Below are 27,910 nucleotides of genomic sequence, written 5' to 3'. Positions count from 1 at the left end.
AGCTCACTAGCTACTTCCAGACACATATGAGAGAACACCTCACTGGCCATTTTACTTGCCCTAGCAGAGCTGGTTAGGCTGTTTTCATGTTATCTAGAGCGTTAGTGAGTGTAACTGTGCCCCTGGCAACAATTGAATGACGTTCTTTTGCAGACTTTTATTGACACCGGTCTTCTTCAACGGGTGTTGCATGTTCGTAAATTCATCAGTTGTTCTGCGCTCTGACACACTCAGATGAGAGTACTCTGAAATCGGAGTAGATGGCCAGAGTGAATTTACGAAAGCAGCCTTCGTGATGAGTGTGTTGCAACAGCAACGCTATTGATAACATCACAGCTGTTTCCTTGCCGATGTGGATGCTTCTGTCCTCCACTGTGATGTGATTAGATCTCTCATGTCATCCAGGCTCAGCTCACATGACCCTTAGTAGCAGTCCATCCATATCTAAAGTATCATGCTACTATCGCTCTCTCTTTTACACACACTATATTTTCCATCCCCCTCTCTCTCTATCCCCTACTCCTTCCCATCTCTTCCTTCATCTCTCCCCCTCAGTCCCCTTCCATCCTAGCATGTTGGAGTCAAAAGCCGCTGTCTTTCTCTCTCCCTCCATCCCCCCTTCAGATATCGCCCATGTCCCTCTGGCCTGACAGAGTTAATTTATTACACCCATCACAACTAGTTAGCTCCCTATCCTCTCTCCTCCACTCCTTCCCCCCCCATCACTCCCCGTCTCTCATCCCTCAAATATCCCCCATCTCCATTCGGCCAGGCAGAGGTCGCTTTTTACACCCATCGCACCCAGGCAGTCCAGCCATCCCTGTCCTATTGTAGTCAAAGTGTGGTAAGACCAGGACGCTAGGGTCCCTAGGATCTCCAGCTGGCGGCCTCTCCTCTTCTACAGCCATGATGCTCTCTACCAAACACATGATGGCCGCGTCGATGTTGGTGTTGTCCTAAGAGTGGTGGGAGAGGGGAGAGAGGGGGAAAGAATGGAAGGGCAAAGAGAGAGAGATGTGAGTATGTGTGAGAGAGACATAACATGAGAAAGAGAGGGGGTGAGGGACAGAGAGAACAAGAGAATGGGAAGAAAAAAAGGATTTATATGCACAGACACAATCCCTCACTCAGCTAGCAGTAAGTAAGTATAATGACACTTTTTACATTCCAGAAAGCAACTCATACACGCAAAACATTGTCTGCTAACACACAACGTCTCTTAACATTTCCAAACACAAAGCTTGTATCCCCTGATATACACTACATACAGCAACAATAGAGACCCATCCCTCTCTATGCAGCAACCCCATGTCGTGACCCTTGACCTCTTACCACCCTACGAAACCATGATCTTGCTCTCTCTCACACACACACACACCCCTCACCTTGGCGGAGGTCTCGTACCACCCTACAAAGCCGTGGTCTCTAGTGAAGTTCTCCAGTTTGGGCAGTTTGGAACAGAGACCCGTACTCAGCTGGTCACATTTATTACCCAATAAGACGGCCGGAACTGGCCTCCCATTACCCAGAGCAACCTGGGAGGGGTGTGGGGTGAGGGAGAGAGGGGGGGTTGGAGAGGAAAATGGGGAAGAAAGATATAAGGTCAAGGAAATATAGAGAAAATGGGAGTGAGGGGTGAGATGGATGAGAGGAGAGAGAGGAGAGAAGGATCTTAACAAATGTAAAGAATATATATTTTTAAAGTCTTCATGAAATGTAAACAACGGTGGAGATGTTTTATTTGAAGGAGGATAATACTAGTTGAGCCACTCAGGGTACAGGCACTCACTACCACCTCACTGTATAGTACAACCTGCATGTATAATTCATTATGACTAGTTCTAAGCATGTTAAAATATTAATGTATCTCTTACCTTGGAGTCCAGGTCTCCCTTCCACTTGAGGACAGCCTGGAAGGTAGAGGCCCGCGTCATGTCAAAGATCACCAACGCTCCTACAGCCTCGCGGTAGTAAACCCGCGTCATGTTGCCATAGCGCTCCTGGCCTGGGGAAACACAACAACAACAATGATATAACAACAACAGCACCAACAACAACATCTATATCATCTAAATCAACAACATAACAACAATGAATATTTGTCAATAAAGTGACTTAAGAAGCAAAGCGATACTCCAAAGTGTTGAGAAATGTCAAGTGTATGTGTGTATATCTATATGTGCGTGTGTTTGAGTGTTGACATATAAATGGCATTTCTCCTGGAAGTTAACCTCTCTCACATGACTGTAATACACCAGTCAATAACCATGAGAGAGAGAGAGAGAGAACAGGGTCTTTCTAACAACAACACATAACGTACAGCATATAGTTTGAAATATCACTGGTTGTTACTGCCAATAGCCAGCATGCATTGTGTAAATACCATCACACTGGTTTTCCTGCTATGTTCTCCTACAATGTCTATCTCTGTCTTTCCACTGCCTACATGCATTGTCTTAATTAATAAGACTCAATGGATAGGGGTGAACCTGATCCTAGATCAGCAAGAGGCCAGTCTGAGGCCTTTAATTTAACTGTAAAAATAAAACCTGTTAATGTGCCATGAACACAACCAGTCATGATGTTTTCATCTTATTGTCAAACAAACCACTTCAAAAATTAGGTTACCTTCGCACGTTCATCCAAAAATAATTCCAGCATCTGAACAGTGCACCCTTCAACTTTCCTTCAATTCGCAAGTGGTTGAAACTATCTCACCGGAGAAAGCATTCAAGTGAGCGAAACAGCGCCCCTTTGTCTGTATGTACCCCATGCATCTGATGCTGTGTCTGGCCAAAAAGAGTATGACATGCCATTCTGTTTTTGGCCAGACAGCATCAGATACGTGGGCTTCTTTTTCCTTTCTCTGCCCTGCGCTGAACGCGCTTCATTGTTGCAGCTTAATTTCAATGAATGTCATGTTTGCAATCATATCATGTGAAACAATGAATGGGGACTGTCTCAGGGTGGAATAGTCCATTATTATGAACCAGATAGTGGGTGATTAATGACACTTGTTTATACTATTATGAGAAAAACTTGGATTCAATTAATATTGATATGAAATATATGTATATGTAAAAACGAAATGATTGATCTATTATGTATTATTATTTGGCTGTAAGAATTAATTTACTTTTTTGGAGGCCTTTTTGTCAACATTGTGGTTTCATTAACCTGGGCACAGTGGACAGGCGAAACCCCCCTCCCTCCCTCCCCATTTCCTTTGCAATTTTGAAGATTCATGGTGTGATGATGTCATTATCTACGGTTGAGATGATACGGAGGAAAAGTCTGCTGACAGTTTAGAGATACAGCACCATAAGGGCTCAGACACACCCATAGCGTTTGCTGGCCGAGAGTACTTCCTACCTCTGAACGTCATTTGCGAACCGAGTGCGCCCCGATTTGAAAAATGAAACGCTTAACGATCAGCAGACAAACGCTAGAACCACATTCGGTGCGATGTTTGCGAGTTTTAAAATGTCTAGTGCATGTGCATTGACTAACGGGCTAAAGTCCACACACATACACACACACAGCCAGGCATGCACGCACACGTACACAAACACTCACACGATTACACTGTTTTATAGCACAGTGTATGTCAGGACATGTCAGTTATATGTCGATTATCAGGTCATGTGAAATATAGAGAGGCTCAATAATATGTTGGTTAAGCTACTACTATTACAAAATGTGTGTGTGTTCCTACCGTAGGCCTACGCTTATTCTATGCGTAATTAGTTTACCAACTGGCGATGTTCCACTATTATCGACACCATACCATGTGCGTGACATATTTTTGAAATATTTTAAACTTGTGTATCAAATAAAATATAACAGTTATGAAAGTAAAGGTAGGCGAGCTGTCGAAGTAGATTACCCGTAATTAGTTTACCAACCTGCGATGTCCCACAGCTGCAGTCGCACGACCGTCTTGTGATCCCAGTTGAGGAGTTTGAAGGCGAAGTCGACTCCGACGGTGGCTCTGTAATGTTGGGAGAATATCTGATGGACATAACGCTTTATTATGGATGTCTTCCCGACCCCCAGGTCACCGATGACTAGAACCTTCAGCAAGCGTTCCTGCTGCATGGTTGGGTTATGGCTTGACATAAAAAAAAGATAGGCTACAACTTAGTTGTTCACATAGAATGTAATATTCTATGTGAAAATAATATTACAAAAGTCAGTGTCCTCTTTTTTCAGTTTTCTATTTCATATGGGTCCACTTTTCAGCAGCTCTCTTTTCCCGTTACCTGAAGTTGCCTGTATGTCAAAGGTGAATAGTTATCAACATCTTAGTAGCAAGAGAAAACAATATTCATGAATTGATGAAGACAGAAAATAAGAGGAACTTCCCCCTCTTTTATTCAAAATGTGCATGCGCAAAAATATTCCGAAATGGTCTTCCTTTCTTGCAGTTGTTCTATTCCATACACGTCCTTATATCCGAGTTCACTTCATGCAATGTATCCTTTAGGCGACCCTTCTCTCTTACCAAACGTTCATTATTTCTTTCTCGTTCTTTCTCCCACCCAACCTTCATTCCATCCAGAGCAAAAAATTAGAACTTCTAAAAAGAGTAGTCAGCGCAAAGTCATCCACAAACTGTCAATTTTGGTCAAACAGTCTACGGTGTGTGTGAGCGCATATCTCGTCTGGAAGCCGTTGCCATTAATCTGCGCATGAAGTTTCTGCCCGTCAGCTGTTTGGAGATTAGGCAACCACAGCCCTTTAGTTTACTGATAAAGTTGTGTACATACAGTAAGTCAATACTTCACTGTACTTTCTGTCCACCACTTTGCTGCTGGGGGAAAGGAAACGAACTACATATCTAGCGTATTTGATACACTGTATCCGGATCAACGCACAAGCAGCTGTTGGTAACCAAACATACATGATTATGTATCTTTACGCGCATACAATATTGTCAATTTTACACGCACGATTATGAACAGTTATATCAGTTAAAGTCCAAAATATGTTTAATGTCTGGTACGCAGTATATAGGGTCTAAAACTTGAATATTTAGTGTCATTGGCCCTATCCAAATGTTTGCCTTTTAGCTTACTAATATTGATGGATAGGCTATAAAAGCCTATTGGTGAGAGGTTCTTTCAATAACCTACCAAAAATGGTAGCCGATAGGTCAAATGAATTACATTTCATAAAACGACTTAAGAACAAGGACATTGATCTACATGTTACGTCTCTAATAGTTTTATTAACACAGTTTTTGTGTCGCTGTGTTTTTTTTCTAGATATGCGGATAAAGTGATTGTGCGCGTCGATATTGATGTTTACGGTAGTAGAGGTGCTGATGCGGGCTGGGCGGTGGAATGAGTCAGGGTATGTGATGTTGCTGCTCCCGCTGCCATTTCATCAGCAGCAACATTTATTTCGTTTAGCTTCCTTCAAAAACACAAAACGAGATAAGGAGAGGTGTGAAAACAAAACTAACCTTCAGTATTTAGCCATAGGTCTATCACATTTTACAGTTGTGTGATTTTAAAACAACAGTGTAGACCTAGGCTATCATTCACAAATGATAGCGTTCTGGGGAGTAAAGCGTGCTGTGAATTTTTCTAGGGAGTCATTAATAGACCGTTATAAAGACATCACAACGGAGACCCGTTAGCAGATTTCCGCAGGGCAATTGTAAACTGCTCTTCATGCGTTGCTGTGAGACGTTCTTTCTGGCGTTTGTTCTACGAAAGCTTCTCAATGCAATGGAACCTGCAGCAATCGGGTTCTGAGCCGCGCAACCAAACCACGTAAGATGAAACCATTTCGTTCTCTCTTAGGCAATAGGCCTTTCTAGCAAATGTGAACTATATAAGGCCTTCTTATTTGAGGATAATGGTGCGAGAAATAAGAAAAGCGACACTACTTGGCCTTGAAAGCCTATTGTGAGAGCGACAGAAGTGATGTTGTCTAATGCACTTCTGCATCAAATAATCGTGGAGATTCTATTCTACTGTTCTCCATTCCATGTACCATTACTGACATATCAGGTGAAATGATGCCTGTAAGACTAAAATAAGCAATGATCCTACCATAAGGCAAAATGGAGGGGTCTATTCATTGAATCTGGAATAAATCATTTGATATTTAATCCAAAAGCACCTGATGTGAAATATCCACGGTGTACAACACAATAGACATTATGGTGACCAGTAGTTACCATAATAGGGTACAATCTAGCCAAGGCTACTGTCCATGTCAATGCTCCAGAGACCCTAGCTGAAGCCTATATCCGGTCTCAGGCAACAGCTATGGGGGGTGGATATTCCAGGTATTATTTAGGGGATCTGTTTGTCCACGGTTGTGTTTGCATACCAAGCTGACTGTGTGATTCCTGGCCAGCCAGAGTGAGTTAGTGGCGGTGTGCCTAGATGTCACTGGAGGCAGTCTGATGACTGCATAACCAGGCCTGTGCATGGAATGCAATACCATAATAAATCCTTGCATTGTAGGGTTTTAAATAAGCATAGGTCTATAGAATATGGAATAGAATAGAAAATAATAGATTATAGAATAGAGTATTTAAACTGACCTAAGTGCCACTGGCTACAAATAGAATGGAATAACTGAATTCTTCCTAAAGGGAAGTTCAATAGGGCTTTATTCGTAGCCTAACGTAAAACACAGGCTATCAAATAGCTGCCACAATCAAGTGACTTGAAAGTTGGCCAATATAGGCTAAAGCGAATTTCCAATAGTCACATGCTTGTAATTAAACATGTGGACTATAATAGGCATTGTACCACCGCAGGAGGGCTTAGGCCTAGATCAAAGCCATAGTCAAATCCAGAAGAGAAGTGCCTTTTTTCTTGCCACCAAAGGGAATTTAGACACAAAACAAGGGCACAAAGAGTAGTGGTGTTGTGCTCTATCCAAAGGCCTCGTTATCATTCAGGGGCTGCGCTCTGTTGGGAAGCCAAGCTACGGTGTTGTGGAGGAGGGAGTGCAGTAACCAATTGAAATCTCCGTTATAGCTGCCCCTCTTGTCTGCGAAGTCTCTCTCACAGGCTTTCACCAGGGCGCCCGAGGCTATCTAGCCTCTGAAAGCACTGTTGTTATGGGTTAACTGACTCAGGCTTTTGCGCTGTGTGTGTGTCCCTGCATGTGTCTGTGTCTCGCGGTGTGTGTGCCTGTGCGTGTGTTCCATCCGACCACAATTCCACGAACAGAAGCTAGACAGCAGTCACCATGGAGGCGATATGGTTGTACCAGTTCAGACTCATCGTCATTGGGGACTCGACGGTGGGGAAATCGTGCCTGATCCGGCGGTTCACGGAGGGAAGGTTTGCCCAGGTGAGTGACCCGACGGTCGGAGTGGATTTCTTCTCTCGCCTGGTGGAGATCGAGCCAGGGAAACGCATCAAGCTACAGATCTGGGATACCGCGGGACAGGAGCGCTTCAGGTATTGGGGGGGGGGGGGGGACTGTCAAACAGATGATTATGCATAAACTGTGCTTTCGGTATAATCCATCATGCTTGCTTGCTCTTGTTTATCAAGGATGCTTCTTGTCCAGCTGGCCAAACCATGAAATGTATATATCATTTTAATTCAGAGCCTTCTATTAAGCTATCATTCATAATTGTTGATCAAAGTATATACAAGGATATCAAAGGATAGGATAGCCCACAATTGCCATTTGCACCAAGGTCTAAACTGCCAGACACAGTTTTTGTCATGTCACTACTGATATTGTTGTTTGACTATTCAAAGGTGCCTTATTGAAACAGTGCATAAGGTACAAAGGTTAGTCTACATCAATATTTACACTTTGGAACATCAGTGACACAGTTAGAATAGGCCTATAAATAGTTTAGTTTCTAAAAAGTGAAAAACAAGTATGCAGGAGTCCCTTTTCATAGATAAACATTTATTTTACATATTGAAATAGTTAACAGCCTTTAAAACACACATACACCCTTGCTTGGTCACACACCCTTGCTTGGTCAGCGTTCCATCATAATCCCTCATCATTCCCTGCTCTTTTGTCTGTGATTCATTTAAACTGGTTCTTTATTTCCTTTGAATATGTATTTTACCACTGTCCTCCTATCTTCATCCTCTCTTTCTGTCTTCCTCTTCTTCCATTCTTTCATTGCCTCTCCCTCCCTCCCTCCCTCCCTCCCTCCCTCCTCATCACCCACAACTCGCATGTCTGTCATATCCCTCCTCTCACTTCTTTCCCCCTTTATGTTCTCCCTCCTTCCTTCTCTCACATTCTCTCCCTCTTTTCTGCCAAACTTTCTCTCTCCCTAACTACACACTCTCCTCCCCCTTTCTCACTTTCACATCTGTTGCTTGCTACTTTTGTCTCGCCTCCCAACACATATCTATTTTTATTTCTCTCTCTCCCTCCCAACAATATTATAACACTACGTCTCCCCTCTCCTTCTAACACACTCTCAATTCTCTCTCTCCTCTCATTCCTCTACTTCCTGTCTATCTCTCCCTATTCCCTTTCTCATCTCCTCCTAACATAAACACCCTCCCATCCCTCTCTCCTCCCCTCTTCCAGGTCCATCACCAGAGCCTACTATCGTAACTCAGTGGGCGGGCTCCTCCTGTTTGACATCACAAACCGCCGTTCCTTCCAGAATGTTCATGATTGGCTAGAGGAGGCCCGGAGCCACGTCCAACCACACAGCATTGTGTTCCTATTGGTCGGCCACAAGTGTGACCTGGAGCCTCAGCGCCAGGTAGCCTATCAGATTGCAGTAGTTTACGTGTATGTGTGGAGGGGGGTAGGTAGGATGTGTGTGTGTTTGATTGAGCATTGAAATAAATACATTTTCCCCCCTACCTTTACTAATGATATTATAAGTAATGCACAACACATTTCCATATAAACAGATAAAACTATCATGTTTACCTCTCCAGGTAACTCGTCAGGAGGCTGAGAAACTCGCCGGCGCCTATGGGATGCGTTACGTAGAAACTTCGGCCCGCGACGCCATAAACGTGGAGCACGCCTTCACGGAGCTGACCAGGGACATCTTTCAGCTGGTGAGGAGCTCTAGGTTGAAGATACAATGTTTGAGTCAAGAATTAAAATTGAGTCCTGTACAATCTTTGGCTAGCTTAGCAATGGCAACAGCTGGGCCAATGAATTTGTTTATTATCAAAATGTTCTGCATGTGAATAGTCTGGTCCCAGATCTGTTTGTGCTATCATGTCAACTCCTTGCCATGGCAAACATGACATTTGGCATGACAATGAGTGACAAGGAGTTGATATGATTGCACAAACAGATCTGGGACCAGGCTCGCATGTGAATACAACATTGTCCCTTCTAACCTTGGTATCTTCACCCTAGGTGAAGAGCGGTGACATCACTATCCAGGAGGGCTGGGAGGGGGTGAAGAGCGGCTTCGTTCCCAACGTGGTCCACTCCTCCGAGGAGGTCACCAAGAGCGACCGACGCTGCCTCTGCTGATCTAGAGGGATCTACTAGATCCAACTAGATCCCTGACTCGAGTCTGGTTTCCCTTAGGTCCTCCTGAACTTGCACCCAGATCAATTTCAGCTATCTAGTCTAGCCATTTGCCTCTACTGATCTGCATCTGAATGGAGGGATCCCACCCACAACTAGATCCCTGCCTGGTTTTCATTTGATCCTCCATGGTCCTCAAAGGTGTCCACTTTTCAGAGTGATCTGCTATCTGGATGGATGATGGATCCCTTCCCTACAAACACCTGGTTAATACCTGGTTTCCCTTTAGGTCAGGGATGGGCAACTTTGATGGGGGTGGGGGCCACAAAAAATCTGAACTCATCATGAGGGGCCGCAGTGGCTCACGGGTCTGTGTACCCACATCCATACCCACACCTGTCTCTGATTTGTACAATCAATCTATTTGTGCAGTTAAACTACTTAACTGTTTTAACTAAATGCATTATACCAGTAGCTAGGGCCGTCCCTAGCCTTTTGGTGGCGTTAAGCGAGATTTGGTTGGCATCCCCCTACCTCACATGTAAAACATTTTACTGGCCCCCGTCTTGACGGAGGAGAGAAAAAAGTACATTTCCTGCAATTCTACACATTTTGCCATGGTGCGGAGGGAAAAGGTGTGCCATTTCATAACAAATTCAAGCAATTCTACTCATTTTGCCAAGAGGCAGAGATAAGAATTTGCAGTTTTACAGCTAATTTCTTGCAATTCTATCCATTTGGCCATGAAGTGGAGATACATTTTTGCAGTTTTAAAACGAATTTCCTGCAAATCTACACATTTTGCCATGACTTATGCCATGTTAATATGATTAATGAGTGAGAGTGACTAACAAAATCAATTGGGCCCCCCTGGAGGTCAAGGCCCCTGGGCATGTGCCCTGCATGTCTGGTCGGTGTTCGGCCATAAGTACAATTTTTATAAAATAACTGTTAGCTGACATAGCTGATTGAGTGACTGTCAGTGACTGACTTAAGAGAAAATTTGCTGATGCACAACCACATTTCAAAACTGCGCCATGTGTATTCTACTATTCTAACTCCCAACTGTAAGTTGAGACCCAGACTGAGTTCCTAAAAAAAAACATGGCCCATTCCTGCTTTAGGTAATTCTTTGAACTGCACCCAGATGTATTACAGCTCTCTCGTCACCTGCTACCCCGATCTCTTCTCTTCCACTATGCAATCCGATAACACAATTGATACGACCAGAAGGCATCACACATCCCCTTAGAAGGCCATATTGGCCCATAAAACCTATCTGATTCAGTTGTTCAAAGGAGACTGAGGAGGAGGGTCTCAGTGTCTCTTACTTTCCCCTTTTGGGAAATGAAGTCTGGTCCCATACTCAAACTCTGTGGTTCTATACCTACTTCTCCCATCATCGAACTAACACTCCAATCCTCACCCTTCTCCATTAACCAATGCCATATTGGACCTTATGGACACTTGGAAAGGGACTGAATGTAAGGGAACGACTGTTTGACTCTGACCTTACAAGTGGACAAAGGGACTCCAGGGTCGTATTCACTACACACCAAGTGGAAGAAAATGCACTGAAATGGGGAGGGAAAATAAGATAGAATTGTTTTTGTTTCAAAACGTTTTGCTCTGGTGTGCACTAACGAATACGACCCAATAAAAGGCGAACAATAAGATACTGGGCACACCTGAGGCCGACACTACCTGTACATTTTACCTGAACATTTAACAGTCCCCTTTAAGACTAGCCTATCTCTGAGTGATTCCAGAATCTAGCTGAGGAAACCATGGTAACAGTGGAGAGACAGGAAGCTGGGAGAACGCACCCTAAAAACACTACATTACCTATAATTCCACATCTGCAGGCATCTACATTACACATATTAATGATACAGTACAACAAGTATGGCAACAGACATGTGCATTCAATATCTCAATATCAATCAGTCTAGAAATAAGGATATTCTTTCCATAAATAATCACATTATCTTTCGATAACGTTATCCTGAATGACCATACTGTTGTGTTGAAAGTCATACTTTAGTTGGACGCACTGGATGTAAGAACAACGTTTCTGGTTTGGTAACTGAGAAATGAAATGCTTTGGCACAATAGGTGCCAAAGGAAACAAAAGATGTGCTACATATTCTTTTCAGTTCAAGATGTTTTGTAGCCACTGTGTTCAAGGTCAATCTCTTTGTCATCAGCGCTACAAGCTACTTCCTGCTATCAGATCATCAGAATCCAAAACTTTGATTCTTTCTTCTCTACCCTGAGTAATAATAACTGCAAGGATGAACTGCTATCATCCACTTTATCCAAAGATAGTTTTGGTAGCACCATTTAATGTGAATGTAACATTGTAGGGAAAGGGGGAGTTGACAGTGTGCAAAAGCACTTTCATCTAAAAGTTTATCGCTGACAAGGAGGACAGGATGGGAAATGTTCTCAATCATTTATTACAATAAAGGTGACATCTTGCAGGGCCTTGACAAGTGATATCCCATTGAGTGTGACTTTTCATTACTTTTTCGGCGTAGATCAAGAATGGGCATCTTTGGATTCCGTTGCGTCTTCCACTTGCTTGGACATTCTGGTTCTAGAACGGAATCTTGGACATCATGATGTTTCACCCAGAGCTGATAACTGATCTCATTCTGTAACTATGGTCCAGCCATAACCAGTGCTCATAATTGAACAACAATGGCTTCACCAATCTCCACACCCTTTAAATCTCCAATGCTTAGAGCTCCATTATACCAAATCAGAGGGTTTCAGGAGTTTGGATCAGTTGATCCTCATCAAGTAAGATACTCTCTAGGTAGAAGTTTCCCCCAACCACAGATCTAGGATCAGATAACTTAACCCAGAGCACTAACCTTTACCAGTAGGCTAATGACAAATATCCGCTCCTATATCAGTGGTTAGAGGAAGCTTCTATCTACCAAAACATAGGAGTTTGCAGCAAGTGCTTAGCCTGGTAAAACCATACTGAATGAAGTGAAACAATAGTGATACCAAGCTAGCAGTTGCTCATCATATTAATAACACAACAATACGTTAATCAATGTACAGCACTACCAGGGTCGTGTTCACTAGACACCAAAATGAAGAAAACAGACAGAGACTACCTGACTACCTAATAAAAACACATTTTCCACTGCAAAATGTTTTGCTATGTTGTGCTCTATTGAATACGACCCAGGATGACTCTTCTTCATTCTACTACTCTACATCATCTTTGACAAAGTCTCTTCCTCTCCATCTCCAAGCAGTACAATGCCATGTAACTACAGTTCCTTCAATTCAACAATGGCTATGGGACTTTCTGTGCCGCTACTCATCTATCAAAACAACTTGAAATGTACAAAAAAATAAATAAAATGTGACTGGTAAAACAACCCTGTTCTGCTCTGTGTCTAACGATGTAGCCTCTTGTTGTTTGGGTAAGACGACGTAGGTTAGTCTTGGGGAGAATCTCAATTGGTTTTGCTCGACTGTCCTCTCCTCACCTGCTTTTGAAAAATGTCAGAGGTAATTGAGGAGCGGAGGCGAGGAAAGGAAATGTTGAAACAAATGCGCTTGTATGATATTAGACTCTCCTCCACTCGTCATGGACTCATCATCAGGCAAATTACCTTTACAGGGGTGGAATCCCAAAATAAATGCATAAAGTGATAAAAACTATTTTAGCTAGTTGTGGAAGACATGTTATTAATAAAAGTATAAGAAGCTCAGTTGGTAGAGCATGGCGCATGTAATGCCAGGTTAGTAGGTTTGATTCCCGTTACCATCCATACGTAAAATGTACGCACGCATGACTTTAAAAATGTCTGCTAAATGGCATATGTGATGTAAGCGTATCATTTTTAAATGTGTGCATGATTTTCTCTGATTAAACAACAGCTGATTCAAAGGGTGTGTGGCAGATTTCCAAATTCTTCCGTGGAAGATGCACTTCAGTGTCCTTCCGGGAGAGTAGGCTATCGAGGTGAGGAGGACACTCCTCGGTTCGCCTACAAACGAACTGACTCTCCTCAACCACTCCACCCACTTTTCGGTTTCCAGGAAATGGAGGAGAGGAAGACGGAAGAGTCGAGGAGAGGACAGAATTTCTCCCCTTTAAGAATCTCTTGGTTATTAGTTGCAGTGCCAGAAACCAACCACAAGACGGCTACTGACAGTGTCAACCAGTCTGTATCTGTGGAGCATCAGTTAATACCATCTAGAGTGATTCAATCATTAGACACTGGATAAATTCCTGATTAGAAACATGTATAAACTAGGTAATTGAGGGTTCTAATGTTAACAGCTAGATCAGGCCAAACTCTTTAAAGCTGCATTTGTGGAGTGCTGGAGGGTTTATGGACATAATCAATCCCTATCCCTGTCTGCTCTCCCCACTTGCTTCAAGATGTTCACCATTGTTCCTGTACCCAAGAAGGCAAAGGTAACTAAGTGAACTAAATGACTATCGCCACATAGCACTCACTTCTGTCATCATGAAGTGCTTTGAGAGACTAGTTAAGGATCATATCACCTTAACTTTACCTGACACCCTAGACCCACTTCAATTTGCTTACTGCCCCAATAGATCCACAGACGACGCAATCGCCATCGCACTGCACACTGCCCTATCCCATCTGGACAAGACGAATACCTATGTAAGAATGCTCTTCATTGACTATAGCTCAGCATTCAACACGATAGTACCCTCCAAGCCCATCATTAAGCTCGGGGGCCCTGGGTTTGAACCCCACCCTGTGCAACTGGTTCCTGACGGGCCACCCCCAGGTGGTGAAGGTAGGAAACAACACCTCCACTTTGCTGATCCTCAACACAGGGGCCCCAGAAGGGTGCATGCTCAGCCCCCTCCCGTACTCCTTGTTTACCCATGACTGCGTGGCCACGCACGTCTCCAACTCAATCATCAAGTTTGCAAACGACACAAAAGTATTAGGCCTGATTACCAACGTTGACGAGACAGCCTACAGGGAGGAGGTGAGGGCCCTAGGAGAGTGGTGCCAGAAAAATAACCTATCACTCAACGTCAACAAAACAAAAGGAGCTTATCGTGGACTTCAGGAAACAGCAGAGGGAGCACGCCCCTAACAACATTGACAGGAAGGCAGTGAAGGGGGAAAGCTTCATGTTCCTTGCCATACACGTCACTGACGATCTGAAATGGTCCAACCACACAGGCAGCGTGGTGAAGAAGGCGCAACAGCGCCTCTTCAACCTCAGGAGGCTGAAGAAATTTGGCTTGGCCCCTAAAACCCTCACAAACTTTTACAGATGCATAATTGAGAGCATCCTGTTGGTCTGTATCACCACCTGGTTTGGCAACTGCACCGTCCGCAACTGCAGGGCTCTCCAGAGGGTGGTATGATCTGCCCAACCCATCATTGGGACCAAACTACCTGCCCTCCAGGACACCTACAGTACCAGTCAAAAGTTTGGACACACCTACTCATACAAAGGTTTTTCTTTATTTTTACTATTTTCTACACTGTAAAATAATAGTGGTGACATAAAAACTATGACATAACACATATGGAATCATGTAATAACCAAAAAAGTGTTAAACAAATCCAAATATATTTTATATTTGAGATTCTTCAGGGTAGCCACCATTTGCCTTAATGACAGCTTTACACACTCTTGGCATTCTCTCAACCAGCTTCATGAGGTAGACACCTGGAATGCATTTCAATTAACAGGTGTGTCTTGTTAAAAGTTAATTTGTGGAATTTCTTTACTCCTTAATACGTTTGAGCCAATCAGTTGTGTTCCGGGTAGCCGGAAGGTAAAGCATTGCAGTAGTCTAATCTAGAAGTGACAAAAACATGGATAAATGTTTCTGCATCATTTTTGGACAGAAAGTTTCAGATTGTTGCAATGTTACATAGATGGGAAAAAAAGCTGTCCTTGAAACAGTCTTGATATGTTTGTCAAAAGTGAGATCAGGGTCCAGAGTAACACTGAGGTCCTTCACAGTTTTATTTGAGACAACTGTACAACCATGAAGATTAATTGTCAGATCCAACAGAAGATCTCTTTGTTTCTTGGGACCTAGAACTAGCATCTTTGTTTTGTCCGAGTTTAAAAGTAACACATTTGCCGCCGTCCACTTCCTTATGTCTAAAACACAGGCTTCCAGGGAGGGCAATTTTGGGGCTTCACCATGTTTCATCGAAATGTACAGCTGTGTATCGTGCACATAGCAGTGAAAGTTAACACTGTGTTTCCAAATGACATCACCAAGAGGTAAAATATATAGTGAAAACAATAGTGGTCCTAAAACGGAACCTTGAGGAACACCGAAATTTACAGTTGATTTGTCAGAGGACAAACCATCCACAGAGACAAACTGATATCTTCCGACAGATAAGATCTAAACAATGCCAGAACTTGTCCGTGTAGACCAATTTGGGTTTCCAATCTCTACAAAAGAATGTGGTGATCAATGGTATCAAAAGCAGGACTAAGGTCTAGGAGCTCGAGGACAGATGTGGAGCCTTGGTCTGATGCCATTAAAAATTTAATTTACCACCTTCACGAGTGCAGTCTCAGTGCTGTGATGGGGTCTAAAACCAGACTGAAGCACTCGTATACATTGTCTTTAGTATGGTAGAGCAACAGCTTTTTCTAAAATTTGAGAGGAATGTGAGATTTGATATAGGCCGGTAGTTTTTCATATTTTCTGGTGTGGCTTTTTCAAGAGGCTTTATTACTACCACTTTTAGTGAGTTTGGTACACATCCGGTGGATAGGGAGGCATTTACTATGTTCAACATAGGAGGGCCAAGCACAGGAAGCAGCTCTTTTAGTAGTTTAGATGGAATAGGGTCCAGTATGCAGCTTGAAGGTTTAGAGGCCATGACTATTTTCATGAATGTGTCAAGAGATATAGGATTAAAAAACTTTTGTCTCACTTGGTCCTGGCGGTGTTGTGCACTGGACAACTGAGCTTTGGAGAAATTACGGAGATTTAAAGAGGAGTCCGTAATTTGCTTTCTTGTGATCATGATCTTATCGTCAAAGAAGTTCATGAATTTATCACTGCTGAAGTGAAAGCCATCCTCTCTTGAAGAATGCTGCTTTTTAGTTCGCTTTGCGACAGTATCAAAAATACATATGGGATTGTTCTTATTCTACTCAATTAAGTTGGAAAAATAGGATGATCGAGCAGCAGTGAGGGCTCTTCGATACTGCACGGTACCGTCTTTCCAAGATAATCGAAAGACTTCCAGTTTGGTGTAGCGCCATTTCCGTTCAAATATTCTGGAAGCTTGCTTCAGGGCTCGGGTATTTTATGTATACCAGGAAGCTAGTTTCTTATGACAAATGTTTTTTGTTTTTAGTGGTGCGACTGCATCTAGGGTATTACGCAAGTTTAAATTTAGTTCCTCAGTTAGGTGGTTCACCGATGTTTGTACTCTAATGTCCTTGGGAAGGTGGAGGGAGTCTGGAAGGGCATCTAGGAATCTTTGGGTTGTCCGAGAATTCATAGCACGGCTTTTGATGATCCTTGGTTGGGGTCTGAGCAGATTATTTGTTGCGATTGCAAACGTAATAAAATGCTGGTCCGATAGTCCAGGATTATGAGGAAAAACATTAAGATCCACAATATTTATTCCACGGGACAAAACTTGGTCCAGAGTATGACTGTGGCATAGGACCGGAGACATGTTGGACAAAACCCACTGAGTCGATGATGGCCCCGAAAGCCTTTTGGAGTGGGTCTGTGGACTTTTCCATGTGAATATTAAAGTCACCAAACATTGGAATATTATCTGCCATGACTACAAGGTCTGATAGGAATTCAGGGAACTCCGCGAGGAACGCTATAGCTATAAAACGTGATTGAGTAGGCTGCATAGATTTCATCACTAGAAGCTCAAAAGATGAAAGTGCAGCCATTCTTTTTTGTAAATTGAAATTCGCTATCGTAAATGTTAGCAACACCCATGCCTTTGTGGGATGCGCGGGGAATATGGTCACTAGTGTAACCAGAAGGAGAGGCCTCATTTAACACAGTAAATTCATCAGGCTTAAGCCATGTTTCAGTCAGGCCAATCACATCAAGATTATGATCAGTGATTAGTTAATTGACTATGACTGCCTTGGAACATTAAGTAGCCCTATTTTGAGATGTGAGGTATCACGATCTCTTTCAATAATGACAGGAATGGAGGTCTTTATTCCAGTGAGATAGCTAGAGCGAACACAGCCATGTTTAGTTTTTCCCAACCTAGATCGAGGCACAGACACAGTCTCAAAGGGGATAGCTGAGCTGACTACACTGACTGTACTAATGGCAGACTCCACTAAGCTGGCAGGCTGGCTAACAGCCTGCTGCCTGGCCTGCACCCTCTCTCATTGTGGAGCTAGAGCCCTGTTTATGTTCATAGATAAGGTGAGAGCACCCCTCCAGCTAGGATGGAGTACATCACTCCTCAGCAGGCCAGGCTTGGTCCTGTTTGTGGGTGAGTCCTAGAAAGAGGGCCAATTATATATTTTGGGAGGGGCAGAAAACAGTTTTCAACCAGCGATTGAGTTGTGAGACTCTGCTGTAAAGCTCATCACTCCCCCTAACTGGGAGGGGGCCAGAGACAATTACTCGATGCCGACACATCTGTCTAGCTGATTTACACACTGAAGCAATGTAGCGCTTGGTGACCTCTGACTGTTTCATCCTAACATGGTTGATGCCGATGTGGATAACAATATCCCTATACTCTCTACACTCACCAGTTTTAGCCTTAGCCAGCACCATCTTCAGATTAGCCTTAATGTCGGTAGCCCTGCCCACTGGTAAACAGTGTATGATCACTGGATGATTCTTTTTAAGTCTAATACTGCGGGTATTGGAGTCGCCAATGACTAGGGTTTTCAAATTGTCAGAGCTAATGGTGGGAGGCTTTGGCGTCTCAGGCCATGTAACGGGTGGAGGACAGATCAAAGGAGGCTCGGCCTCTGACTCTTTGCTTAATGGGGAAAACCGGTTGAAAGTTTGACGGCTGAATGAGCGACACCGGTTGAGCATTCCTACAGCATTTCCGTCCAGAAGCCATGAGAAAGTATGGCTATCCTCAACATAAGGCGATCGTCCTCCTGTATATTATGAGTACAGCGACTGTAATTAGAGGGCATAATGTTAATGTTACTACTTAGCTTCGGCTGGTGGAGGTCGTGTAGAACCATGTCCGGATAAAGCGTCCAGGGTGAAAAAGTTGAATGAAAAAAGTCAAGCGAGGGAAAAAATTAAAATATAAAATGGTAATTAACTTGTTATGGATAGGGGGCAGTATTTTCACGGCCGGATAAAAAACGTACCCGATTTAATCTGATTATTACTCCTGCCCAGAAACTAGAATATGCATATAATTATTATCTTTGGATAGCAAACACTCCAAAGTTTCTAAAACTGTTTGAATGGTGTCTGTGAGTATAACAGAACTCATTTGGCAGGCCAAAACCTGAGAAGATTCCAAACAGGAAGCACCCTCTCTGACTATTTCTTGGCCTTCTTGATCATCTCTATCCAAAACAGGGGATCTCTGCTGTAACGTGACATTTTCTAACGCTCCCATAGGCTCTCAGAAGGCGCCAGAACGTTGAATGATGACTTTGCAGGCCATGGCTGAAAAACAGTAGCGCATTTGGATAGTGGTCGATCTTAGAACAATGAGACTGGGGGCGCGTGCATGAGCCGACTCCATGTTTTTATTTTTTCGTCTTTGAACGAAAACAGGGTTTCCCGGTCGGAATATTATCGCTTTTTTTACGAGAAAAATCGCATAAAAATTTATTTTAAACAGCGTTTGACATGCTTCGAAGGACGGTAATGGAATATTTTGACATTTTTTGTCACGAAACGCGCCGGGCGCGTCACCCTTCTTTACCCTCCGGATAGTGTCTTGAACGCACGAACAAAACGCCGCTATTTGGATATAACTCTGGATTATTTGGAACCAAACCAACATTTGTTATTGAAGTAGAAGTCCTGGGAGTGCATTGTGATGAACAGCAAAGGTAATAACATTTTTCTTATAGTAAATCTGAGTTTGGTGAGTACCAAATTTGGTGGGTGTCAAAATAGCTAGCCCGTGATGGCGAGCTATCTACTCAGAATATTGCAAAATGTGCTTTCACCGAAAAGCTATTTTAAAATCGGACACCGCAATTGCATAAAGGAGTTCTGTATCTATAATTCTTAAAATAATTATGCTTTTTGTGAACGTTTATCGTGAGTAATTTAGTAAATTCACCGGAAGTGTTCGGTGGGAATGCTAGTTCTGAACGTCACATGCTAATGTAAAAAGCTGGTTTTTGATATAAATATGAACTTGATTGAACAAAACATGCATGTATTGTATAACATAATGTCCTAGAAGTGTCATCTGATGAAGATCATCAAAGGTTAGTGCTGCATTTAGCTGTGGTTTGGGTTTATGTGACATTATATGCTAGCTTGAAAAATGTGTGTCTGATTATTTCTGGCTGGGTACTCTGCTGACATAATCTAATGTTTTGCTTTCGTTGTAAAGCCTTTTTGAAATCAGACAGTGTGGTTAGATAAAGGAGAGTCTTGTCTTTAAAATGGTGTAAAATAGTAATATGTTTGAAAAATTGAAGTTATTGGATTTTTGAGGAATTTGTAATTCGCGCCACGCCTATCATTGGATATTGGAGCAGGTGTTCCGCTAACGGAACGTCTAGATGTAAGAGGTTAAAAAAAGTAAAAACCGTAAAGTTGGCAACAAACCGCATAGCAGCACGTAAACAAGTCCACAAGATGTGACCGGAAATGTCACAGAGTTCAATTGGAGTTTAAATGTTTTAACATCTTAATGTTGCATTTTAACACTGCTGTATCAAAAGAGGAAACTATGGTTGATTATTTTCCCAAATAAGTGATAACAGGATGTGGGACTGGACTGAGCCCAGGGGTAGGGCAAATCCACGATAACAGAGTGATGAAGACACTCAGATTTTTCACTTTAAAATGTGTCAAACAAAAACCAATGACTTCAAAGTAAAACAAACCACACAACTCTATGCACAATGACTACTTTTAACAATGTGCAATCATTGGTTTGTTTGACACACATTTTAAAGTGTAAAATCTGAGTCTCAGCATCACTCCAATACCGCGGAATTGCCCTGTACCAATCCACGGCACTTGCCAGTCAGCATGGCTCAGTATTGAACAGCATGCCATCAATTCATGCCCAATCCACCTCGTGGAGAGCTCTCCTCCTATAGGTTCACTTCATCTCTTACCTACACTACTCATATTGTTTAGCAATGACTAGAACATACATTAAGTATAGAACCATCTTTCTAACCAATAACAGACAGAAGCTTTGGTTAAGCCACATAGCTAGCTGATGTTAGCTAGTTAGCTTCCTAGCTAGCTGACGTTCACTTAGCTTGCCTAATCAGTAGCCTGTTTTAATAATACAAGACCAAATAACTGCCTACCTTAATTTCAATATTGAAATCATAGTTGTTGAACCCTAGTCAGAAGGACATTGAGTTACACTCCCCAATGTATTTAAGACAGTGAAGCTAAATATGTTCCATTTGGCTCTATACTCCAATATTTTAGATCAAATGTTTTATATGAGTGTCACCTTTTACGTGGAGGGTATTTTCATACATATGTTTTACCATTTAGAAATTAGAGCACTTTATGTATCTAGTCCCCCCATTTGAAGGTGCCATAAGTATTTGGTCAAATTCACTTACAGTGTGTGTGTATTACATTTAGTCAAAAGTTTAGTATTTGGTCCCATATTTCTAGCGCGCAATGACTACATCCAGCTTGGGACTACATACTTGTTGGACCAAATAAAATGTTATTTGTCACGTGCCGAATACAACAGGTGTAGACCTTACAGTGAAATGCTTACTTACAAGCCCTTAACCAACAATGCAGTTAAGAAAAATAGAAAAATATGTGTCAAGTAAAAAACAGATAAGTATAAAATAAACGTAACAAATAGTTAAAGAGCAGCAGTCAAATAACAATAGCGAGGCTATATACAGGAGGCACCGGTACAGAGTCAATGTGCGGGGGCACTGGTTAGTCTAAATAATTGAGTAGAAGCTGTTTAGAAGCCTCTTGGACCTAGACTTGGCGCTCCGGTACCACCTCCCGTGCGGTAGCAGAGAGAACAGTCTTTGACTAGGGTGGCTGGAGTCTTTGACATTTTTAGGGCCTTCCTCTGACACCGCCTGGTATAGAGATCCTGGATAGCAGGAAGCTTGGCCCCAGTGATGTACTGGGCTGTACGCACTACCCTCTGTAGTGCCTTGCGGTTGGAGGCCGAGCAGTTGCCATAACAGGCAGTGACGCAACCAGTCAGGATGCTCTCGATGGTGCAGTTGTATAACTTTGAGGATCTGAGGACCCATGACCAATCTTTTCAGTCTCCTGAGGGGGAATAGGCTTTGTTGTGCCCTCTTCATGAGTGTCTTGGTGTGTTTGGACCATGTTAGTTTGTTGGTGATGTGGACGCCAAGGAACTTGAAGCTCTCAACCTGCTCCACTACAGCCCTGTCGATGAGAATGGGGGAGTGCTCGGTCCTCCTTTTCCTGGAGTCCACAAACATCTTTGTCCTGATCACGTTGACGGAGAGGTTGTTGGCCTGGCACCACACGGCCAGATCTCTGACCACCTCCCTATACACTGTCTCGTCGTTGATCAGGCCTACCACTGTTGTGTCATCGACAAACTTAATGATGGTGTTGGAGTCGTGCCTGGCCGTGCAGTCATGAGTGAATAGGGAGTACTGGAGGGGACTGAGCACGCACCCCTGAGGTGCTCCCTTGTTGAGGATCAGCATGGCGGATGTGTTGTTACCTAAGTCCAGGATCCAGTTGCAGAGGGAGGTGTTTAGTCCCAGGGTCCTTAGCTTAGTGATGAGCTTAGTGGGCAATATGGTGTTGAACGCTGAGCTGTAGTCAATGAAAAGCATTCTCACATGGGTGTTCCTTTTGTCCACTTGGGAACGGGCAGTGTGGAGTGCAGAGATTGCATCATCTATGGATCTATTCGGGCGGTATGCAAATTGGAGTGGGTCTAGGGTTACTGGGATAATGGTGTTGATGTGACCCATAACCAGCCTTTCAAAGAACAGTAGTCATTTAGGAAGGTTACCTTCGTATTCTTGGGACAGGGACTACGGTGGTCTGCTTGAAACATGTTGGTATTACAGACACAGTCAGGGACAGGTTGCCAGTTGGTTAGCGCATGCTCGGAGTACACGTCCTGGTAATCGTCTGGCCCTGTAGCCTTATGAATGTTGACCTGTTTAAAGGTCTTACTAACATCGGCTACGGAGAGAGTGATCACACAGTCATCCAGAACAGCTGATGCTTTCATGCATGTTTCAGTGTTACTTGCCTCGAAGCGAGCATAGAAGTAATTTAGCTCGTCTGGTAGGCTCGTGTCACTGGGCACCTCGTGGCTGTGCTTCCCTTTGTAGTCTGTAATGGTTTGCAAGCCCTGCCACATCCGACGAGCATCGGAGCCAGTGTAGTACGATTCAATCTTAGTCCTGTATTGACGCTTTGCCTGTTTGATGGTTCGTTGGAGGGCATAGCGGGATTTCTTATAAGCTTCCAGGTTAGAGTCCCACTCCTTGAAAGAGGCAGCTCCCCCCTTTAGCTCAGTACCGATGTTGCCTGTAATCCATGGCTTCTGGTATGTATGTACAGTCACTGTAGGGACGACGTCGTCGATGCACTTATTGATGAAGCCAGTGACAGATGTTGTGTACTCCTCAATGTCATCGGAAAAATCGTGGAACATATTCCAGTCTGTGCTAGCAAAACAGTCCTGTAGCTTAGCATCTGCGCCATCTGACCAGTTTTTTATTAACAGAGTCACTGGTGCTTCCTGCTTTAGTTTTTGCTTGTACGCAGGAATCAGGAGGATAGAATTATGGTCTAGTTTTTTCCCTCTGGTTGCACATTTAACATGCTGGTATAAATGATGTAAAATGGATTTAAGTTTCCCTGCATTAAAATCCCCGGCCACCAGGAGCGCCGCTTCTGGATGAGCGTTTTCCTCTTTGCTTATGGCTGTATGCAGTCGTGGCCAAAAGTTTTGAGAATTTTTCATTTACGTCATTTAGCAGACGCTCTTATCCAGAGCGAGAATGACACAAATATTAATTTTCACAAAGTTTTGCTGCTTCAGTGTCTTTAGATATTTTTGTCAGATGTTACTATGGAATACTGAAGTATAATTACAAGCATTTCATAAGTGTCAAAGGCTTTTATTGACAATTACATGAAGTTGATGCAAAGAGTCAATATTTGCAGTGCTGACCCTTCTTTTTCAAGACCTCTGCAATCCATCCTGGCATGCTGTCAATTAACAAAATTGTGAGTGAGCCCACTCCCTTGACTGAGAAGCAACCCCACACATGAATGGTCTCAGGATGCTTTACTGTTGGCATGACACAAGACTGATGGTAGCGCTCACCTTGTCTTCTCCGGACAAGCTTTTTTCCGGATGCCCCAAACAATCGGAAAGGGGATTCATCAGAGAAAATGACTTTACCCCAGTCCTCAGCAGTCCAATCCCTGTACCTTTTGCAGAATATCAGTCTGTCCCTGATTTTTCTCCTGGAGAGAAGTGGCTTCTTTGCTGCCCTTCTTGATACCAGGCCATCCTCCAAAAGTCTTCACCTCACTGTGCGTGCAGATGCACTCACTCCTGCCTGCTGCCATGTACTGGTGGTGCCCCGATCCCGCAGCTGAATCAACTTTAGGAGACGGTCCTGGCGCTTGCTGGACTTTCTTGGACGCCCTGAAGCCTTCTTCACAACAATTGAACCGCTCTTCTTGAAGTTCTTGATGATCCGATAAATGGTTGATTTAGGTGCAATCTTACTGGCAGCAATATCCTTGCCTGTGAAGCCCTTTTTTGTGCAAAGCAATGATGACGGCACATGTTTCCTTGCAGGTAACCATGATTGACAGAGGAAGAACAATGATTCCAAGCACCACCCTCCTTTTGAAGCTTCCAGTCTGTTATTCAAACTCAATCAGCATGACAGAGTGATCTCCAGCCTTGTCAACACTCACACCTGTGTTAACGAGGGAACCACTGACATGATGTCAGTTGGTCCTTTTGTGGCAGGGCTGAAATGCAGTGGAAATGTTTTTTGGGGGATTCAGTTCATTTGCATGGCAAAGAGGGACTTTGCAATTAATTGCAATTCATCTGATCACTCTTCATAACATTCTGGAGTATATGCAAATTGCCATCATACAAACTGAGGCAGCAGACCTTGTGAAAATTAATATGTCATTCTCAACTTTTGGCCACGATTGTACAGCTCATTGAGTGCAGTCTTAGTGCCAGCATCGGTTTGTGGCGGTAAACAGACAGCTACGAAGAATATAGATGATAACTCTTGGTAAATAGTGTGGTCTACAACTTATCATGAGATACTCTACCTCAGGCGAGCAAAACCTTGAGACTCCCTTAGATTTCGTGCACCAGCTGTTGTTTACAAAAATACATAGACAGCCACCCCTCGTCTTACCAGAGGCTGCTGTTCTATCCTGCCGAAAAAGCGCAAAACCCGCCCGCTGTTTGTTATTCATGTCGTCGTTCAGCCACGACTCGGTGAAACACAAGATATTACAGTTATTACATGTCCCGTTGGATATACATGCTTGCAGTTCGTCTATTTTATTATCCAATGATTGTACGTTGGCTAATAGGACCGATGGTAAAGGCAGATTACCCACTCGCCATTGGATCCTTACAAGATACCCCAACCTACGTCTCCGATATGTCAGTATCTTTCTCCTGCAAATGACAGGGATCAGGGCCTTGTCGGGTGTCTTTAGTAAATCCTTGGCGTCCGACTCGTTAAAGAAAAAATCTTCTTCCAGAACGGGGTGAGTAATTGCTGTCCAGATATCTAGAAGCTCTTTTCGGTCATAAGTGACGATGGCAGAAACATTACGTAAAACATAAGTTACAAATAATGTGAAGAAAAAAAACAAAAGCACAATTGGTTAGGGGGCCATATAATGGCAGCCATCTCACATAATGGCAGCATTTGCAATTAGTTTTGGTTGTTCCAGATTATGTTGTGCCCAATAGAAATGAATTGTAAATAATGTAGTCATTTTTTTGTACATTTTATTGTGAAGAATATGTTTACTACATACTTCTACATTAATATGGATGCTTCCATGATTACATAGTCCCTAAGGAAAGTATTCAGACCCCTTGACTTTTTCCACATTTTGTTACGTTACAGCCTTATTTTAAAATCGATTAAATAGAACAATTTCCTCAGAAATCTACACACAATACCCCATAATGACAAAGCGAATACAGTTTTAAATGTTTTCAAATTGATTAAAAACTTTAAAAAAAACGTATTTACATAAGTATTCAGATCTTTTGCGGTGATACTCAATTTAGCTCAGGTGCTTCCTGTTTCTATTGATCATTCTTGAGCTGTTTCTACAACTTGATTGGAATCCACCTGTGGTAAATTCAATTGATTGGACATGATTTGGAAAGGCACACACCTGTCTATACAAACCAAGCCATGAGGTCAAAGGAATTGTCCGTAGAGCTCCGAGACAGGATTGTGTCGAGGCACAGAGCTGGGGAAGGGTACCAAAACATTTATGCAGCATTGAAGGTCCACAAGAACACAGTGACCACCATTTTTTTAAATGCCATAAGTTTGGAACTACCAAGACTCTTCATAAAGCTTACCCCCCGGCCAAACTGAGCAATCGGTGGAGAAGGGCCTTGGTCAGTGTGGTGACCAATAACCCAATGGTCACTCTGACAGAGCTCCAGAGTTCCTCTGTGGAGATGAGAGAACCTTCCAGAAGGACAACAGCACTCCACCAATTAGGCCTTTATGGTAGAGTGGCAAGACGGAAGCCACTCCTCAGTAAAAGGTACATGATATTTACTGTGTGGGTGTGTTCCCAAAATGCACCTAAAGACTGAGACCATGAGAAACAAGATTCTCTGGGCTGATGAAGTGAATATTGAACTCTTTGGCCTGAATGCCAAGCGTCACGTCTGGAGGAAACCTGGCACCATCCCTAAGGTGAATCATGGTGGTGGCAGCAACATGCTGTGGGGATGTTTCTCAGAGGCAGGGACTGGGAGACTTGTCAGGATCCAGGCAAAGATTAACGGAGCAAAGTACATAGATATCCTTGATGACAACCTGATCCAGAGCGCTTGGGGTGACGGTTCACCTTCCAACAGGAAAATGACCCTAAGCACAAAGCCAAGACAACGCAGGAGTGGCTTTGGGACAAGTCTCTGCATGACCTTGAGTGGCCCAGCCAGAGCCCAGACTTGAACCCGATTGAACATCTCTGGAGAGAACTGAAAATAGCTGTGCAGCGACACTCCCCATCCAACCAGACAGAGCTTGAGAGGATGTGCAAAGAGGAATGGGGGAAACTCCCCAAATACAAGAGTGGCAAGCTTGGAGTGTCATACCCAAGATGACTCGAAGCTTTAATCTCTGCTAAAGGTGCTTCAACAAAGTACCGAGTAAAGGGTCTGAATACTTATGTAAAGGTGATATTTCAGTTTTATGCAGTATTATTTTTTCAGAATTTGCAAAAATGTCTAAAAACCTGTTTTTGCTTCATCATTATGGGGTAGTGTGTAGATTGATGAGGGGAAAAAAAACAAACATTTTTGAATAAGGCTGTAACATAACATGGAAAAAGTCAAGGGGTCTGAATACTTTCCATATGCACTGCATAATCATGAATATACAGCAAATAATGATGAGTGAGAAAGTTAGAGGCATAAGACAAATATCATACCCCCCAAAAATGCATGTTTTGGGGGCATGATCTTTGCGTAACTTGTAACTTACTCACTCACCATTGTTCATAATCATTCATGATTATCCACAATCATGGTAGCATCAAAAGTAATGTAGAAGTGTTCAGAAATATTCTATTCTTATTTACAAAAGTGACAACAAAATGTAATACGTTCTCCATTAATTTCTATTGGGCACAAAATAATCTGAAACACAACCAAAACCAACTGAAAATGCATACAAACAAGTTTGTAGTCACAAGCTTGATGTAGTCACTGCGTGCTAGGAATATGGGACTAAATACCACACTAGACAAAATTTAAGACTATAAATGTATTTGTCCAAATACTTATGACTTCAAATGGGGGGTACATTAGATACATAAAGTGCATTCATTTCTAAACGGTAAGATATGAAAAAAAAACTCAAATAAAGGTGACATTCTGTAGTGTCCTCATATCAAACATTTGATATCAAATCTAAAACACTGGAATATAGAGCCAAATTAAGTTGTAGCTTTAGCCAGACTACCACCCTGCCTGTGAGAGGTGAAGTTAGCGTAAAATGTCTGAGCATGCGCAGTCTAACATGT

At 42.9% G+C, this 27,910-nt stretch overlaps 2 protein-coding genes across 3 annotated transcripts; one reads left to right on the top strand and one right to left on the bottom strand.

Annotated features, from left to right (window-relative positions):
- Positions 1–555: 555 nt before the first annotated feature.
- On the bottom strand, positions 556–4,405 carry LOC106609055 (ras-related protein Rab-38). Its single transcript, XM_014207417.3, has 4 exons — positions 3,906–4,405; positions 1,875–2,005; positions 1,386–1,535; positions 556–956 (listed from the first exon to the last, which is right to left on the bottom strand). The coding sequence occupies exons 1-4, from the start codon at positions 4,117–4,119 to the stop codon at positions 744–746; spliced, it is 708 nt and encodes a 235-aa protein (XP_014062892.2). The 5' UTR covers positions 4,120–4,405; the 3' UTR covers positions 556–743.
- Positions 4,406–5,345: 940 nt separating this feature from the next.
- Positions 5,346–11,958, top strand: rab39bb (RAB39B, member RAS oncogene family b). 2 transcript variants are annotated; one of them, XM_014207422.2, is made up of 5 exons: positions 5,346–5,780; positions 7,200–7,433; positions 8,545–8,725; positions 8,907–9,032; positions 9,343–11,958. In XM_014207422.2, exons 2-5 carry the CDS (start codon positions 7,219–7,221, stop codon positions 9,460–9,462), a joined length of 642 nt encoding a protein of 213 aa, XP_014062897.1. In that variant the 5' UTR covers positions 5,346–5,780; positions 7,200–7,218; the 3' UTR covers positions 9,463–11,958. The 2 variants fall into 2 exon arrangements, with proteins under 2 accessions (XP_014062897.1, XP_082833681.1); XM_082977555.1 differs by lacking the exon at positions 5,346–5,780 and having other exon boundaries at positions 6,662–7,433.
- Positions 11,959–27,910: the final 15,952 nt, after the last annotated feature.

Source organism: Salmo salar, chromosome 07 (assembly GCF_965601325.2).
Source record: "Salmo salar chromosome 07, fSalSal1, whole genome shotgun sequence".
In the NCBI taxonomy this organism is placed as follows: Eukaryota; Metazoa; Chordata; class Actinopteri; order Salmoniformes; family Salmonidae; genus Salmo; species Salmo salar.
This window is presented reverse-complemented; position numbering and strand designations above follow the sequence as displayed.